At 45.6% G+C, this 16,873-nt stretch overlaps 1 protein-coding gene across 1 annotated transcript in view; it reads left to right on the top strand.

Annotated features, from left to right (window-relative positions):
• Positions 1-16,873, top strand: part of LOC145411660 (uncharacterized) — a 148,029-nt gene that overhangs the window by 31,522 nt on the left and 99,634 nt on the right. Inside the window, exon 3 of the mRNA XM_080281665.1 lies at positions 10,004-10,132. Coding sequence (XP_080137791.1) covers positions 10,004-10,132 — 129 coding nt within the window. The remainder of the gene's footprint in view (positions 1-10,003; positions 10,133-16,873) is intronic.

Here is a 16,873-nt window from a genome sequence, read left to right on the forward strand (position 1 = left end):
CCCTCTCCGATTCTGTGTCAGCTTTTCACCGCCGAAGTTGTATCCATTCTCTCCATGACTGCCATCTAAAAATACCCATCTGCCTTGTTACCAGCAAACTTCCTCCACGTCTTTTGCGAATCACTTTATTTCTTATCTTTTCTGCTATCCTTCTCGGACGATATTTCTCATTGCCTGTGACCTCCAGTCATTGAAATGTAATGTGTCCAGGCGTCTCGATGTAGAATTTTGCTTTCTACGTTAATTTTTTTAATGACAAAATTTGCCCTTGCTCAGTCCCTATCTTTTTTCCATTAAAAAGTAATTTTAACCTATTATATCGTTGGTTATTCTTGGGGCTTCGCTGAAGTAAATCACCTCATATTTAGAAAGTCCTCATTAGCCCCTTTCATTATGACGGGAGTATTTTAATACTGTATTCAGCTAAAAAGAGACCCCTCTCAGCGGATGAGTTAATTAGGCAGTTGTGGTTCCCTCGGGGGTGGTTGGCTAGTCGATGAGATCCATGACGTCACTTCGCCTCCCATGGGGCCACTTGACATCATTTTCACTCATTAGTGGAGAGAAATGTATTTTATATTCTTGCTGGCACCAGACGAATTTATTCAAATTTGGAGAAATATTTGATACTGAAGGATTTTGATGCAAACCTCACCTTTTATTTTTTCTACTGCACTACAAGAAGTTGCTACCACCAGACGATTTAACTGAGATTTAGAGGCGCGTTTGATACAGAAGAAATTAGAACCAGACTCCATTACCCAGTTTTACTATAAGCCTTGCAGGGGCAGTTGGGCGAGGCAAACAGGGGTTGATCAACAACAGCTATAAGCCTCCCATAAGCTTAATAAAATGGGCTGGTGGTGGCAAGAATAAAAAGAAAACTTACATAAGGGGTTCATTAGACAGGTGTGGTTCCCTCGGGAGTGGTTAGGTTCTATTGACAGGGTTATCGTGCTCTTACCAACAAATTATTTTACTAATTTATCGGACCAGAGTGGTTAACGAAAGCCTTCGTGAAGCCATTGATTGTATGAGGTCTCCCCTAAACTAAATAGAATCATCTGAAGATAACAAAGATTAAATCTGAGACGTAACAAGAATTAAATCAGATGTCACCATTCTAAGCAGTTTAAGGGACTTGTGACATCATCTTGTCAGCCCTGGGCCCCATTGACAGTTTTTTACCTAATGCAATCAGTGGAAGATTTTGCTCAGGCTAAGTGCGACAAGAAGTTTGCTAAGTTGAATTACTGTATATTGTTTGGTGATGGCAAGAATAGAATAAAACATCGCAGAGAAAGGGTTAAAATGACGTTTCCTCCCACGCTCTGTTATAATTCATTAATTTATTTACAACACAAGTAAATGGACAGATAACTAATACTCAGGCATCTATGACTCACTGCTGAATAAGATCGTCCAGCGTTTACTGGAATAGAGTACTAGGTGTTGTCTTACCAAGAGAGAATTGTACTAATATAGACAGACACTAAAAATAGCCAGATGAACTCGCCTGGCTATAGGTGACATAGAATACTTGAGTGACTGCAACCATGGAAGGTTAATATCGCGAGAACAGTCACTAATATCTGCATGGATCTATGCATGCACTGACACTCAAGCATAAACCTGAACAAAATCATAAGCATTTAAATATACACAAGCGTACAATAACACACACACACACACACACACACACACACACACACACACACACACACACACACACACACACACACACACACACACACACACACACACACACACACACACACACACACACACACACACACACACACACACACACACACACACACAGTAAAACACTTCCCAAATTCGGTGTTGCACAAATGAATATACTATAGGAAGCACTCACAGATCGCATACCTCTGGCAACGCCAACAGAACCTATAATTTACCGTTGTAATTCCTGTTTCCTACCAGACGAGTACTTTTGCGGTCTCACTTGTTAAGTCAGGTTTCGGCCTTCGCCTTTCTGTTACAAAATGTCAGAGAGCGCATACCTATGCCAGCGCCAATAAAATTTATCATTTCTGCATCCGGAACTGGATCCACCTCAAAATCTAGTAAACTCTTCTTTGACCTACTGCCCACGTATCCACCAGATTTCATAGAAATCCGATTGCAACTCTACACAAATTAACAAACACAGGTGAATACATAGCCTCCGTCCATCTTCGTTATTGGAGGTAATATCCATACTCCAGACAGAAAACTAGTAAGAAAACTGTCATTTGATCATACGTTATCGTTAGAACAACATTTTCATTTATATGCACATATGCACAAATTAAGGCCTCGCTATAACTAGACGTGACTCAGAGACTGCTTGATGATTCATAGATAATTAGACGTGAGATAAGTACCCTCATTACGGATAATACGGCGATTGACTATGCACAATAATAATCAAGGTAATAAGATTAATAATTCAGGAAGCGGTTGTAGTGTCACGAACCCTTCTCTTCCCGCCTCGTCCCCCTACAGTCTCAGCCAAAAGTTGTTTCCATACCTACCTTCACAGCCATCTGTAACCCTTTTAGTACCGTATTTCTTTTTGTTCTGGTAATGCAGTGCCATATGTACGTGAACTGAACATACTTCGTTGTTGCTGCTGCTGTTCTGCGTGAGGAAAATTTTACCAGTCGTGCAACGCCGGGTATAAAGGATCAGTGGGTACATGCGTTGTTGTTATTGTGCTCGAGGAAAATTTTAAGATATATCGCCATACCTATATTGGTTTAACTTTAACACCCTTCTTCATAATGTATACTTCCCCTGGCATGCCCCAGTGCCCTCCAACATCCCACCCACGCCTTTTCACCCGCTCCACCCACTCCACCCACCCCACCCATTCCTTCTCTGATATAGCCAGTATAGTAAAGTAATTGTCCCGACAGCCAGCCTACAGTGCCCATATTTACAAGATGTACTTATCCCCACTGTGGCTTGCTACCCACCATTATCGCAGCCAATTGTGCCCACCCTTATCCACCCACCCCGTCCATTTCTAGTCGAGTGAATATCGTAATGACTTCCTTGACTGTCAGCAGATCCAGAATGCCTATATTCACTTTGTATATTATAGTCTTTATATTTCGATCTGCGAAAATGTGCCATTCCCACAACTTTAATACAAAGAAATAGTCGTACGGTAGTTTCGTAAAGTTTGATGAGCCTTAGTTATGAGGTAGGCTCGAGTTCCTTGGTTATTGGTCAAATTGATCCTACAGTCTGACTATACTTTACCATTGCAACATTCTTCTTGTCCCCAGCTTTCCATTATCAACCGGACCAACCCACGCACTCCATTCAACTCACTCAGTCCCGAAAGATCTAAATCGGCATACAGTACATTAAACACCATTGAACCAATAGGGATGCTTTTGGCCCACGCCGCCGTAGGCATGAACTGACATGAATTATATTTACCTGAATAGATATGACGGACTTAAAGGGACCTGAAAGGACTGAAAGATACAAATGTATATCAAAGAATATTACACATGTTTTTTGGACACCTTCATGGGATGACCTGCTAATCTAAAGCGGCTTGAATGGACCAGAAGTAATCTAAAAAGACTTGAATGGCCTGAAAGAGTCCAGAACTGATTTGTTTGGGTTTAAACATGGATAGTCTAGACAAGAATGGCTTCAATGGACTAAGGCTACCTGAAGAGATGTAACAGCCTAACTGATTTGATTGAGCTTGATTGGATGTGAAGAGCCTGGACCATAAATGCCATGAACGGATCTGAACTATCATGACGGCATGAATGAATATGAAGAACATGAATGGACTTTAATGATTTCAGTGAGCCTAACTGGACCGAACTGGACCTGGATTGCCGTGAGCGGACCAGATTAGACCTAACTGACCGAAATGAATGCCGTGTGGCTGTAGAATAATTTTGGCCACAGCTGTTTGTTGTGTTGATCCCTCGTTTGTTTTTTCTGCCATGGGCACAGTAAAATCGAGTGGTAGAAGAAACGTTGGGTATCAAAGTATATAAAGAAAATTAAGGGCTAGGGCACGTCCCCCCCCCTCTTATACATATATGAGTAGGCTACTTATACATAGAGAGAGAGAGAGAGAGAGAGAGATTGATTCTATCCGTTTGGATTAAACTTTTGGCCAGGACTGTAGCGTGTGTTGATCCGGCTTAGTGTCGATTAGAGGTAATAGGGGGAAGGGGTCCGAGTAGACGGTGCTGGAGTTGATTGGACATGGTTTAGTACTCAATCACTAATCAGTGTTACGCCGACTTGGCCTGCTCAGGATTTCGTTGGTTTTGCGGTTTGTTTTACTCTTAGTTGGTTTTGCACATTCTTGGTTTCATCTTGGTTTTACACATGATATTACATGGTTTTACTCATGATAATATTTCACTTACACTTGATATTGGTTTTACACTTGATACTTGGTTTTACACTTGATATTGGTTTTACACTTGATATTAGGCCTACTTGTTTTTACACTTGGCACTCAGTTTTACACTTGATATTATTTGGTTTTACACTTGATACTTGGTTTTACACTTGTTATTACTGGGTTTTACACTTGATATTACTTGGTTTTGCACTTGATACTTGGTTTTACACTTGGTATTACTTGGTTTTGCACTTGATATTACTTGGTTTTGCACTTGATATTACTGGGTTTTACACTTGTTATTACTGGGTTTTACACTTGTTATTACTGGGTTTTACACTTGATATTACTGGGTTTTACACTTGATATTACGTGGTTTTGCGCCTGATATTACTGGGTTTTACACTTGATACTTGGTTTTACACTTGATATTACTGGGTTTTACACTTGATATTACTTGTTCTTACACCTGAAATTACTTGGTTTTACATTTGATATTGCTTGGTTTTATATTTGATATTACTTGGTTTTACACTTGACATTGGTTTTACGCTTGGTATTCCTTGGTAACACTGGATATTACTTGGTTTCACACTTGATATTACCTTGGTTTCACTCTTGGTTGGTTTTATGATTTGGTTTTGAGTCAACATTTGTTTTAGAGGAAAAAAATGGAAGGTATGCAAGTTAACTCTTTCAGCTCAAGGAGTCCATTTGGATTGTATTTAGCTTCGCATCGACTCGGACGCTGTCTGAAGGTAGCAAGAACATACTGAAAACAAGGAGTACTAAAAGATTGCAATATCCGTACATTCAACCGATTGCTTTTAAAATGAAAGAAAAACATTCGGGAGCCTATTGTTAATCGCCCGCCCGAATATGCTGTTGGCCAAGTCCAAGATTTAGGCCATATCTTGATGCCCTGCAGGTTTCATGTTGGCAGCTCAAGCCGTTCATGAGATATAATGGTTCTATAGGCAGGCGATAAAAACTACTTGACATTTGGCAGCAATTTTGGTGACCTTCACCATGACCGCAAGTGCCCGTTTTCGAACTCGTCCAATATTAAGGCCATATCTTGATATCCTGAAGGTTTCATATTGATAGCTCAAGCTGTTCATGAGATATAATGGTGCTAAAGGCGGGCGATGAAAAGTAGGTGACCTTTAGCAGCCATTTTGGTGACCTTGACCTTGATCCTGAGTGCCCATTCTCGAACTCGACCAAGATTTTGGCCATATATTGATACCTTGAGGGTTTCATGTTGATAGTTCAAGCCGTTCGTGATATATAATGGGAACACACACACACACACACACACACACACACACACACACACACACACACACACACACACACACACACACACAGGCGGGCAGGCAAAAACATTATCGCTCCACCCTCTAAAGGCCGCCGATAAAAATGAATTAGGCTATTTCATTTTTGCCGACTTTTATTGCTTCCACGAATTGTGGTCCAGATCAGATCAGAATTTGAGCTGACTCTATCCTGTGAACTTTTGATCTTATCCTGCGTCCTTGATCTTTGCGTCTCAAAATCGAGTATTATTTCTTGATTTACGCCTACACTGAACCAGTTCATCATCATCATCATTTTCACATTTATCATCATCATCCTACATCATAAATTGGGAACCAGATGACTCTCAGATGTTCTTGTTTTTTTACCTAAGCGAGCGCCATAGTAGAGAGTGAGTTAATGAGGACTATTTAAGCTTTCAAAGTCAAAAAGTATCTAAGCTGAATAAATCGTCTGGTGATAGCAAGACTGAAATCAGTTGTCTTACTGAAACTGCTAGTCATCTAATTTCCTGATGGAGGGAGAGAGAGAGAAAGAGAGACAGACAGACAGACAGACAGAGACCTGTTTTCCTGTCCTTCCATTGTCATGTTTTCATTTTTCAAGACAATCTCACACCTCTCAGGTACCACGTCGTGAAGTTTGGCGTTAACTCTCATCATAAACAAAATGACCCACAATATTAAGATTTAAGAAGTACTTCTAGTCCTGCTGCTACTTAAATATCAACTTTATTATTTTTACGCCTCATATGTCTAGCTCCATGTTGTATGTAGGTATACCGTACAAAGAGGTATGTTTATGGTGTTGGTATGTTCGTGTGTGTGTGTGTGTGTATATATATATATATATATATATATATATATATATATATATATATATATATATATATATATCATCATCATCATCATCATCATCATCATATCATCATCATCATCATATGGACCTCCTTTCCCACCCTAGGGCAGGGTGAGGGGTAGCAATGTCCAGACAGCCCAAATTTGTCAAGTCCAATGGGCATGCTTCCATTCATTCATTATTCAAGCCCCCGGAATCCTGGCTCTATCGGATACGCCAAAAACATTCACCACGTTCTGTAGCTTCACATAAATGTATCCAGTAGACTCAGTCAGGACGCTGCCACGTTAAAAAGGGGTGCCAAATCGCTGATCATGCATTTCTCCTCACAACATTCATCCAGCCGACTCGATCTCTTTTCAGTTCCCTAGCCTCACCGACTTCCAAACCTCTTCCTCACACACTCATCCACCATATCTCTCCACCTTCTCCTTGGCATACCTCGCCTCCTCCATCCTTCAAATTCGCCCAGCTATACCTTTTTCACCACTCTATTGTTATCCATTCTCTCCACATGACCATACCATCTCAGTACACTCCCTTCGATTGTGGTGTCCACAGACTTCCTCACACCACATCTTTCACGAATCACATTACTTTGTATCCTATCCACCCTCTGTACTGCACATATATTCCTCAGCAGTCTCATCTCAACTGCTCTTACTCTTGACTTTTCATTTCATGCCACACCATAGTCTCACATCCATATGTTAAAGTTGGTACTAACACTCCTTCATGTAAGCCTCGTGCATCTGCAACACTCAAGCATCTGTTTCTTATCAAGGCCTTCATTGCACCAGGCACTTTCCTTCCTTGTGTCACTCTACTTTCCACTTCTTTTGCACATTGTTCTCTCTTTTCTATCACTTTACCTAGGTACATATATACAGTATATATATATATATATATATATATATATATATATATATATATATATATATATAAAGTAGGTTCGCACAGTGCGCAAGAGATTGGGTGGTCCACGACCTCGCGCACTGGGAATTCGCGTACTGGGAATACATAATCTTATGGGAATAATTACATAGCGGTACCCCCTCATACCTGGACATTTTTTGGCCCTTAGAGATATAATAAAGGTCATATTTTTCAGACATTGTACTAAAGCTATAGCTACAATAACAAAAATATGGGTAGTCACCTTAACAACAGTAGACAACAGGCCTGATGACCTTAAATAACAGGGGTTCCGAGGCGCGGCAACACGTACAGCGCCGCACTCCCCACCGCATCAACGCTTCCCTCCACAGACTCCTCTTGAGCACCTTCCCCAGGAGCAACAAAGTCATTCACATCGGCCATAAACCCTTCAAAGTCCAATGCTGACACTTCTGTGCGGTAGAATGCCCGGGAATTTCTGCGCATCAACATGACGACTCGTGACGCGCTGTGTGAGGGGTGGTCGCGCACTAGTAGAAAATGACATTTTTGAGCCACTCCTTGCCTCTGCCTCGCGTTCTGTGCGGTAAACTCGCACATTCAAGGGTTTTTGGTTATGATTTTTGGTCACTCGCGCACAATGCGGATCGTGCACTGTGATGATGCGCACTGTGCGAACCTACTATATATATATATATATATATATATATATATATATATATATATATATATATATTATATAATATATATATATAATTTATTAAGCACTGAAAATCTACCGTGGATGCCACATTACGTTCATAATAATCATGTTTTCACAAACTGTTAATGGTTTAATTTTCAGGAAGTATCATATTTACAGTATTCCGTGTCAGTCATGCAAGACGTCTCAAGGCGAGACGAACTATGTAGGATTGGCCCAGGTCCCAATAATATCACGGTGTAGCCTACATAAGGCTTAAGGGTCCGCGTACGAAAACGCTTGCGAAACGCAGATGCATACCGACTAAAAGACCTCTGTTTAAGTTCAGAACAACTCGCAAAATCTTGCTGACCGTAGGAGTTGCGAACTCCGATCGGAAAAAATATCAATTTTCTTTATTCTTCCTTTTCACTCTTTCTTCAGCCATAAATCCAGAACGAAAAGTCATACACAATCTTGTCACATACCAAAATGCTTTGTAACAAACGGGGATGTTTCCTACACATTTAAAGCAGCATTGGAGCTACAGTACACGAGTTAGTCTAAAAACATTCTATAGCACTAGGACGTCTTCTCAAGTAAAACTTCACGGATTCATTTTACCCCATTTTACGTAAGGCCAATGCAGGGAAAATATATCCAGGGCGGAAGAAGTCCATGAAGAAAAAAAAGTCCGTGGTGAAATATATGAAACAATAGGTAGGCTACTATGGGTCACAAAGGTGTCGATGCACAGGAGGTCCGATGCCTACCGAAAACATTCGACCAACTGCTGATGTTCACTTACGTCTCATTGTGTATGAACAATGTTAGTTTATATAACCATAACATGTGCTATATGTTTGCAAGAGAATATTGCTAGTTGGCGATATATGACACCTCCCGACATCAGGGCTACCAGCGTGTGGTAGGTTGGACACTAATATTTCAGTTACCGTTCTGTGGTCCCAGATGTTTCACACATTTTGTGCACTGATACTTTTGAGACCCATAATACATTGAGAAAATAGGTCCAAAGGGGAATAGGTCCATGGGGAAGAGTTCAAAAAGGGAAAATAGGTCCTATGAAGCAAATTTTGTAATTTTGTCATGTCAGGAGCAGACTTTTGGGGAAAACAAGTGGGTGAGGTGGGGTGGGAGAGCACGTTGAGGATGTAGCCGGAGACGGGTTTATGTGTGGTAGTATGTAATATGTTTGGTACCTAGCTTCCTATTAAAAAAAAAAAAAAAAAAAAAAAAAAAAAGTGAAAAAGAAAATTCTAAAATGAATTTTAAGATGCAGGGTTGGATAAAGTGCAGACAAGAGATACAAGGAGCACAGAATCAAAGTAGCTTTTGGGAAGAGAGGAGATTCGGAGTTTTACCCATTACTATATTCAGCCTACTACGAAAGTTGTTAGAGTGATCAGAGTACAGTGTGGAATGTTGTAATGAGTATAGAATTCTGAATATCCTCCCATCACAAATGCTTTCTCGTTTCTGTGCTTTTACATCTCTGTTTCTGCACTTTTCATCCCTGCATCTTAATCATTTTAAAATAAAATTATTGTTTTCTAGCTTTCAATAGCATCAGCATATATCTATTTTATACATTGCATGACTATTGTATTAGTAGTTGTTGCTAAATGGAACGTTTCAGGTTCAGTTACAAGAGAAAGGCTTAGGTTTCTTGCCTGTCGACCTTACGAGGATCATAACAGTAGATAGCCAATGTAAATCAAGTCGTCCCCTAGAATACGACCCGCAGTACTTAGTTTTCATCACAGGTCCATGAAACGGGTCCTTAGTAGTAGGTAAATAGTCACTTCGATGTGTAACAACCTTTCCAGCTGCGACCACAGTGCTGCCCTTCCACCCCGACCAGTTATTCCGGATCGACCTGTCCCTGGACAGCGACGACGAGGACGACATCCCCCTCCCCTTGTCGGAGCCACCACCAGACTCAGAAACAGAACCAGGTGAGTGGACTGAGTTTGTTAAATGTGCAGACTGTGGACCAGCGGTTCTCAGCCTTTAACGGGTCACGCCCCCGCAGCCATGGTTCTTTACACCATGGTATTACCACTACCTCGCACACACGCGCGAGTACATCGTCTGTGAGTATAGCCGTCAGACAACGGAACTCGCCATTTTTCAGCTGATTCCGTCAGTTTATCATAGTTGTGCAAAAAATGACATAGCACCGCTGCCAAACCTACGAGCTAGGAATAGGAAAACGTGTATTATAAACATTTTAGTAAATTTTTAGGCAAGGTAATACAGACAGTGTCCAGTGTGGGTTAAAGAGTTATGTATATGCGTATACTGTACTGTGACGTATGTTACTAGATAGAGCGCTTAATATTTTTGTATGGAACAGCACATAAAACAGTTTTGGATTAGAAGAATTAAATTTTTATGCTTGTTTCCTTGTACAATATAATTACACATTTCCCTACTAAACATAATCCATTTTAGCAAAATAGGTGCATAGTTATGAGGAAAAGATCATTATTTACCACGTCATCTTGTTTTTTTTTATTTTTTAGTTTTTTCTCCATCGTTTATTATCAGATATCTCCATTTCACACTTTTACTCAGAGTACAATATACAGTAGTTCCAAATATTTGTGCATTTAGAATTCTGGAGCCTAATGTTTGTTTTGGTGGATATTTTTGCAAGTTAATTTATATGGGCGATATGAATGGAAGAGTAGGCACTGGTTCTGAGGATGTCATAATGAGTTGTAATTGTAATGGAGTAGGCTACCAGGAGAAAATGACTGAAAGATATGCGCGAGGAAGGGAGGTTGTGCATTTGTAACTCCTACAAACACAAAGATGCACTTAAATATATATGGTATAGATGGAACGTGGATCGTGTTGAAAGGAGCCAGATTGATTACATGCACGTAGACAGGTCGATGCTGGGAATGGTTGTTGATACCAGGGCCGTGAGAGGACGATGTAGAGGGTTGTCAGATCATATGATTGTGGTATGCAAGATCAAGCTGAGAGGAGTGAGGTGGACCAGGAGAGAGAGGAGCAGTCAGAGAGAAAGACTGAAAGTCGAGAAGCTGAGGATCAAAGAAATGGTAGATGAATAAAGGACCAAAGTAGGGGAGGAGTTAGAATCAGTAAATTGGAATGAAATGGATCTGGACGGCCTGTGAAATTTGAAATACCCACCGTAGCAGCAGAACACTGCCAAGGCATGACGACACCATCCCCAGGAGGAGGCGTGCACGCTGCCCAGGCAGTACGGACCTATGTCCCTGACTACTTTGTGCCCTTATTCCCCGGAACATACCCAGCAAGGACACTGTAGTCCGAGCACATTACCCTCCAGCCGGACCAGCCCTCGCCAGGTTCAGGGTGGAGCTGATTCTTCAGTCCCAAGCAACACCCAAGTGATGGCCTTCAGCAGCATCAAACCAGTGGTGACCTTCAGCCGCACAAACCCAGAGACGGCCTTAAGCCGCTCAACCGCTGCAAAATCCCCCTCCCCTGCGGAAACCAGTGATGGCCTTCAGTCACACTCGGGGAGAGACGGTACCGCCCCCTCTCGTTCTGCAGCTGCCTCCGGGAGCTGGACTCCAGTGACGGCCTTCAGCAACACTTCGCCCACGGTCCTGTCAGGAAGTTGGGCCCCGGTGACGGTCTTCAGCCGCACTGACTGGAAAGGGACGGCCATCAGCAGCCCCCCTCCTGTTGCCCACGGGACCTCGGCGATGGCCATCAGCCGCACCAGGGAGAGACACCCTACCAAACGTCTCTCATCTCCTGTGACTTCCCCACAGAGGATAATCCATGCTTGGCTCCACCCTCTGGTAGCCAAGTGGGACGCCTCTCCATTTCTCCCCCACAGAGGCAGCCCCCAGGAGGAACTTTCCTGGCTCGAGGAGCTTCGGTGAGGCCCTGTGGCAACCCCGGGAGTGTGTGCCTTGTAGCCGGCACCAGGGGAAGACGACCAGCTGACGGACTCCTGCCGGAGGCGACGCCACAGGCTCCCCCTGGCGGTCCGATGGGAGGGAGACCGCAGCTGCCGGACGCCCAGAGGTGTCCCTGCGACTACGGGGTGCAGCCTCCTCAGCCCCAAACGACAGCGACCCTCTCCCCAGGGTGGGTGCGCCTGCTCGCCCTGTTTGGCCCTAGCCCCAAGGACCAGACCGCTCCTCGAAGTTCCATGAGAGGAGGGCTGGCCTCTCACTACGCCACCCAGCAGCACCCCACTACAGACAACGTCGCCCCTGAGAATTTTCCTGTGTCCCCTGAAGGAAGGAACACCTGACGGGACTCCTCCTACACCTGGCTGACACCTGTAGAGCCCAGGACTTAGGCAGCCCAGCCGGAGCCCTCTAGTCTACCTAGTGCCTTTGTGTTTGAGTAGTGTACGGTGTTGTATTTATACCCATAATATATACTGTGTGTAGAATTTGAGATAATGTACGTGGATGGTTGTTGCCCAGAGTTTTTATGCCCTGTTCCTCTCATGGTGTGTTCTAGCTCCAGTCTCGAAAGAGAATCCAAGCTCAATTGCAAGTGTTTGTAGGACGAGAAGTCGACTTAAAAACACCCAGCATAACAGAATACATATAGCAATTGCTTAGTTGGGAAAAAAACACCCAGCATAACAGAATACATATAGCAATTGCTTAGTTGGGAATGCTAAAACGGTGTATGGTGTGGCAAGAGTAACAACAAGGAAGAAAGGTACGGCTTGGTGGGATGAAGAGTGAAATACCCGTGCGGTGGGGTGAGCCCGACACCACCACCCCAGGAGGAGAGTACAAGGGGGTGACACCCACCCCACGAGGAGATGGCGGAGAGGCTGTTTTCCCCGACGAGCCGTCCAGGCAGGAACACCATATCTCTCCTGTGACCCGACGCCCCTCTTCCCTGCAGCCAGACCACCTGGCATTGTACAGTGAAAGTACACTACACTTAAGCGGAGGAAACACTCGCCAGAATCGGGGTGGCGCTTGCAGAAGCAAGGTCCCAAGCAAGCCCTCGGATGCCGTATCCTCCGGATCAGCCTCCATAAAAGAAGAGGACTCAGGAGGAGCCTTGAGACTTGCCACACCCCAGGGGAGCAGCGGCACAGTAGTACCCACCTGGTCTACTGTGGGTGGAGTGACCACCGGTTCTCCAACCTCTGCCATCCACCTTCGGGAGCCAGCACGTCAGCATGTCTTACAGACGACCTTCGCCAGAACTCCCCAGGAGGGAGGCGGGCCTAGGGGTAGACTTCACCGGAGATACCACTCGGGACAGGCCACCGGCCGTCCCCCAAGGCTGCCCCAACCCCAACGGCGGAAGAGCAGACTCCACCGGAACTGCGGCTGTTGCCAAGAGTGCCCACCGGGCTTCTTCTTCCCGCCGTCGCTGGGTTCTGCGGCACCTGGAGGAGTCCCTTCAGACCCCTCCTCTGCCCCTGTCCCATGTAGGAGCTCAGGCAGTGCCCAGCGGGGATGCCTGACAGAGGGAATGTCCCTTGGACCTCCCGCACGCACCCCAGACTGGAGCTTCAGCAGGGTTTGTCAGGTTCTCCAAGCCGGGGAGCAGGCCCTCGGCCGCTCTCCCTCTGTGAGTCCCGGAGCTCCTACCGAGGGTAGTGCCTCTTGCTCAGTCCACCCCTCCTGTGGCAGAGCGAGGCGCCCATCTGCCAGCCTCTTCCCCGAGAGGGTGGGATCTGCTACCCCGCAGGTACCCCGCCAGAGACCAGACCGGGCGAGACGTCCCCGAGGCCAGGTGTCCTGTCGCTGCAGCCTCTTCCTCCTTGCCCCCAGGCGCTGTCATATTCCACCGGAGCGAGAGGCCGCAGTCCACCCCTGACGGCCTCCTCCCGCAGGTGACGCCACAGCCCACCCCTAATGGCCTCCTCCTGCAGGTGAGGCCACAGCCCCCAGAGTCAGCGGGCCAGAGTCAGCGGGCCACCCCTGGCACCCACTGCAGCTGCCAGACCTCCCCTGGTGCAGGCGGCCGCAGTCCTCTCCTGACGGCCGCCCCTGCCGGACAAGACCGCGGCCCAGCCAGGGTGCCACCCTTTCCGCAGGCAACCCTTGGCCCTGGCCTCCCCGGGACCCCGACTACAACTAAGGGCCAGCACCGTGGAGCACCTCCTGGCCCTCTTCGGTCCTAGCCCAGAGAGCCCCGCATCACCGAGGGCCTCTACAGAAAAAGGGCTGCCCATCACGCCACCCACCAGCTCCTACGGGACTCATGTCGACCCCACAGGTGACCTACCACTGGAATACACTCTGGACGGCCCACTCCCGACTCCTGGACACCACCTGCGGTTCCTGGCGCAAGGGCCTCCTGCTTCCCGTGACCCAAGCATCCCTCTCCGCCTGTTCTGTGAGTAAAAGATTCTGAGGTTATTTGTCCCCTAGTGTCTGTGAGCCCATATCCCAGTGCACCAGCCTCCCCCATTGCCCCCCCCCCCCAGTGTTACCTTACCTGTGTGGAACAGTGAACTCACAACAGAGAAACTCATGCACGGAGTGCGTGGTGCTAGGCTACTGGTCACCCCCAAGTGTGACTATTCCCCCCCCCCCCAGTGTTACCCCTGACAGACAACACCAGTGCTGTGCCCTCCCTCCCCCTCTTGCTTTGTCCAAGCCAAGGTAAATTGAAGGTGACATATAAAGTATATTCCCAGCAACCAGCCCCTTAAGAATGTCTGTGTCACCACGGTATGCTCCCTTCCCCCCCCAGCCCCTGTCGCGCGGATAGATCGTAATTGGTATATTCTTCCATCCTATGTAACGCGCTCGTAACATAAGGATAGCTAGGGTATTGTCTGTGTCACGCGGATGCACATAACTAGCATAGGAGGCCGTTTATTATTCACGAGTACATATAAGGACCTGAGTCTATACTGCCATCTGTGTCACGCATTTGGTTATACTGAGATATACGTGACTGTATTTGCCATATACCTGAGACAGAGTGCACCTGGTGTATTGTGTGAACCATATGTACAACATTGTGTGGGAATTATCCTATGTAAGGAAAGCTAGAGTACTGTGTAAAGGTCAAACTCACTGAACTAGGTGGAAATGTTTACTGTAAGAGCTAGCTTTCTGAGATACTCTTGTTATTGTATGTCACATAGTTTTGATCACGGATTGTGTGTGTAGTTGTCTGTTGTTAATGTAGAAGTGTGCCTTTGACCAGTTGTGTTTGGACTTTCCTTTCTTGCCTGTGACTGACCTGGTCGAGAACAAAGAACCCAAGGTCACACCGTACCTGAGCTTGAGAAGTCGGGACTCAGACTACGCTGCATAACAAAGAGATTAAGATAGCAGTGGAGGAAAAGAGGAAGAAGTAGCTGGAGTGGTTACAGGACAGGGATTCAATTGAAATAAGAACTGAATATATTGAGAGCAAGAAGCACGTACGGAGGCTAGTGAAGAAGAAAAAGAAGGAGGTAAATGATGATCTAGGAAGAAAAATCTGTGAAAATTACTCTGGAAATAGGAAGTTATTCTGGAAAGAGGTGCGGGAATGTAGAAATAACAGCAGAAGGAAATGTGAAATTGTGTAGGCTAAGTGGTAGATTATTAACCCATGAGGATGAAGTAAGGACCTAATGTAAAGAATATTTTGAAAGCTTGATGATTGGGATTAGAGAGACCAGAGCGGATGTAAACATGATTGGTTTTGGGGGTGTGCAGAGAAGGAGTGCAGCGCAGATGACATGACACTCACACAGGTGAAGAACGCTGTGAAGTGGCTGAAAAATGAGAAAGCAGCTGGGGTTGATGAGGTGTATGCAGAGATAATTAAGTGTAGTGGAGAGAACGGAATGAAGTGCTTGTTGGAGATACATAAGAAGGCGTGGATGAGTGAAATTGTGCCAACAGAGTAGAAAAAGGCTGCGATTGTACCCCTGTACAAAAATAAAAGAGAGCGGAGTGCAAGAGTGTGGTAGGGAAGTTATATTCGAATTATTATAAAGTAAGAGAGATATCAAAGTCCTAGTAATTGATGAACAGGGTGGCTTTAGGAGTGGCCGAGGGTGTGTGAATCAAATATTTGCAGTAAGACAAATAGTGGAGAAGGCTTGTGAGAAGGACAATAAGGTTTTTACTGTATTTATGGATCTGGAAAAAGCATACAACAAAGTTGGCAGAGAAGGATTGTGGAAGGTTTTGCACATGTACAGACCCAGTCACACTGCAGGTACGACTTGTCGCAAACCTGAAAATCACGAAACCAGTCCCCAACCACGGAGGTCTCCAAGCAATCGTGCCACCAATCGGCTACCGGTGGTTGTCCAGTGTCTGTCCAGCGTCCATCCAGTGGGCGGCCGAACGGTGACCATGGCCAGGTACACACAGGTCAAGACACCGACGAGTGGCCAGCCGGTCGTTGGCAGGCCGCCAACAAACGGCGGCCGGTCCACGTCCTGTTGCAGTTTTGACCGCGACCACTAGACCGACACCAGCCGCGGATTGGCCGGCGGCTGGTCTCGGTCCTGTCCACCACCTGTCGCTTGACCAATCGCCGGCTGGACGGTGGCCGGACTTCAGCCACCACCTCAGACAGGAGGCTTGTGGACGGCGGCCACCTCAGTCCAGTCGTCGCCTTGACGGAGTGCAGACAGCCACCGCACAGAGCGGGCAGTGACCGGCCTCCGTCCGGATGGCAACCGCCGCTTAAAAATCAGGTGTCGCCGACCAGTCTCAGTCTGTAAGCCGGCCGGACGCAGTCCA

Source organism: Coenobita brevimanus, chromosome 90 (assembly GCF_032717465.1).
Source record: "Coenobita brevimanus isolate Jiangsu-jjx chromosome 90, ASM3271746v2, whole genome shotgun sequence".
NCBI classification, from domain to species: domain Eukaryota; kingdom Metazoa; phylum Arthropoda; class Malacostraca; order Decapoda; family Coenobitidae; genus Coenobita; species Coenobita brevimanus.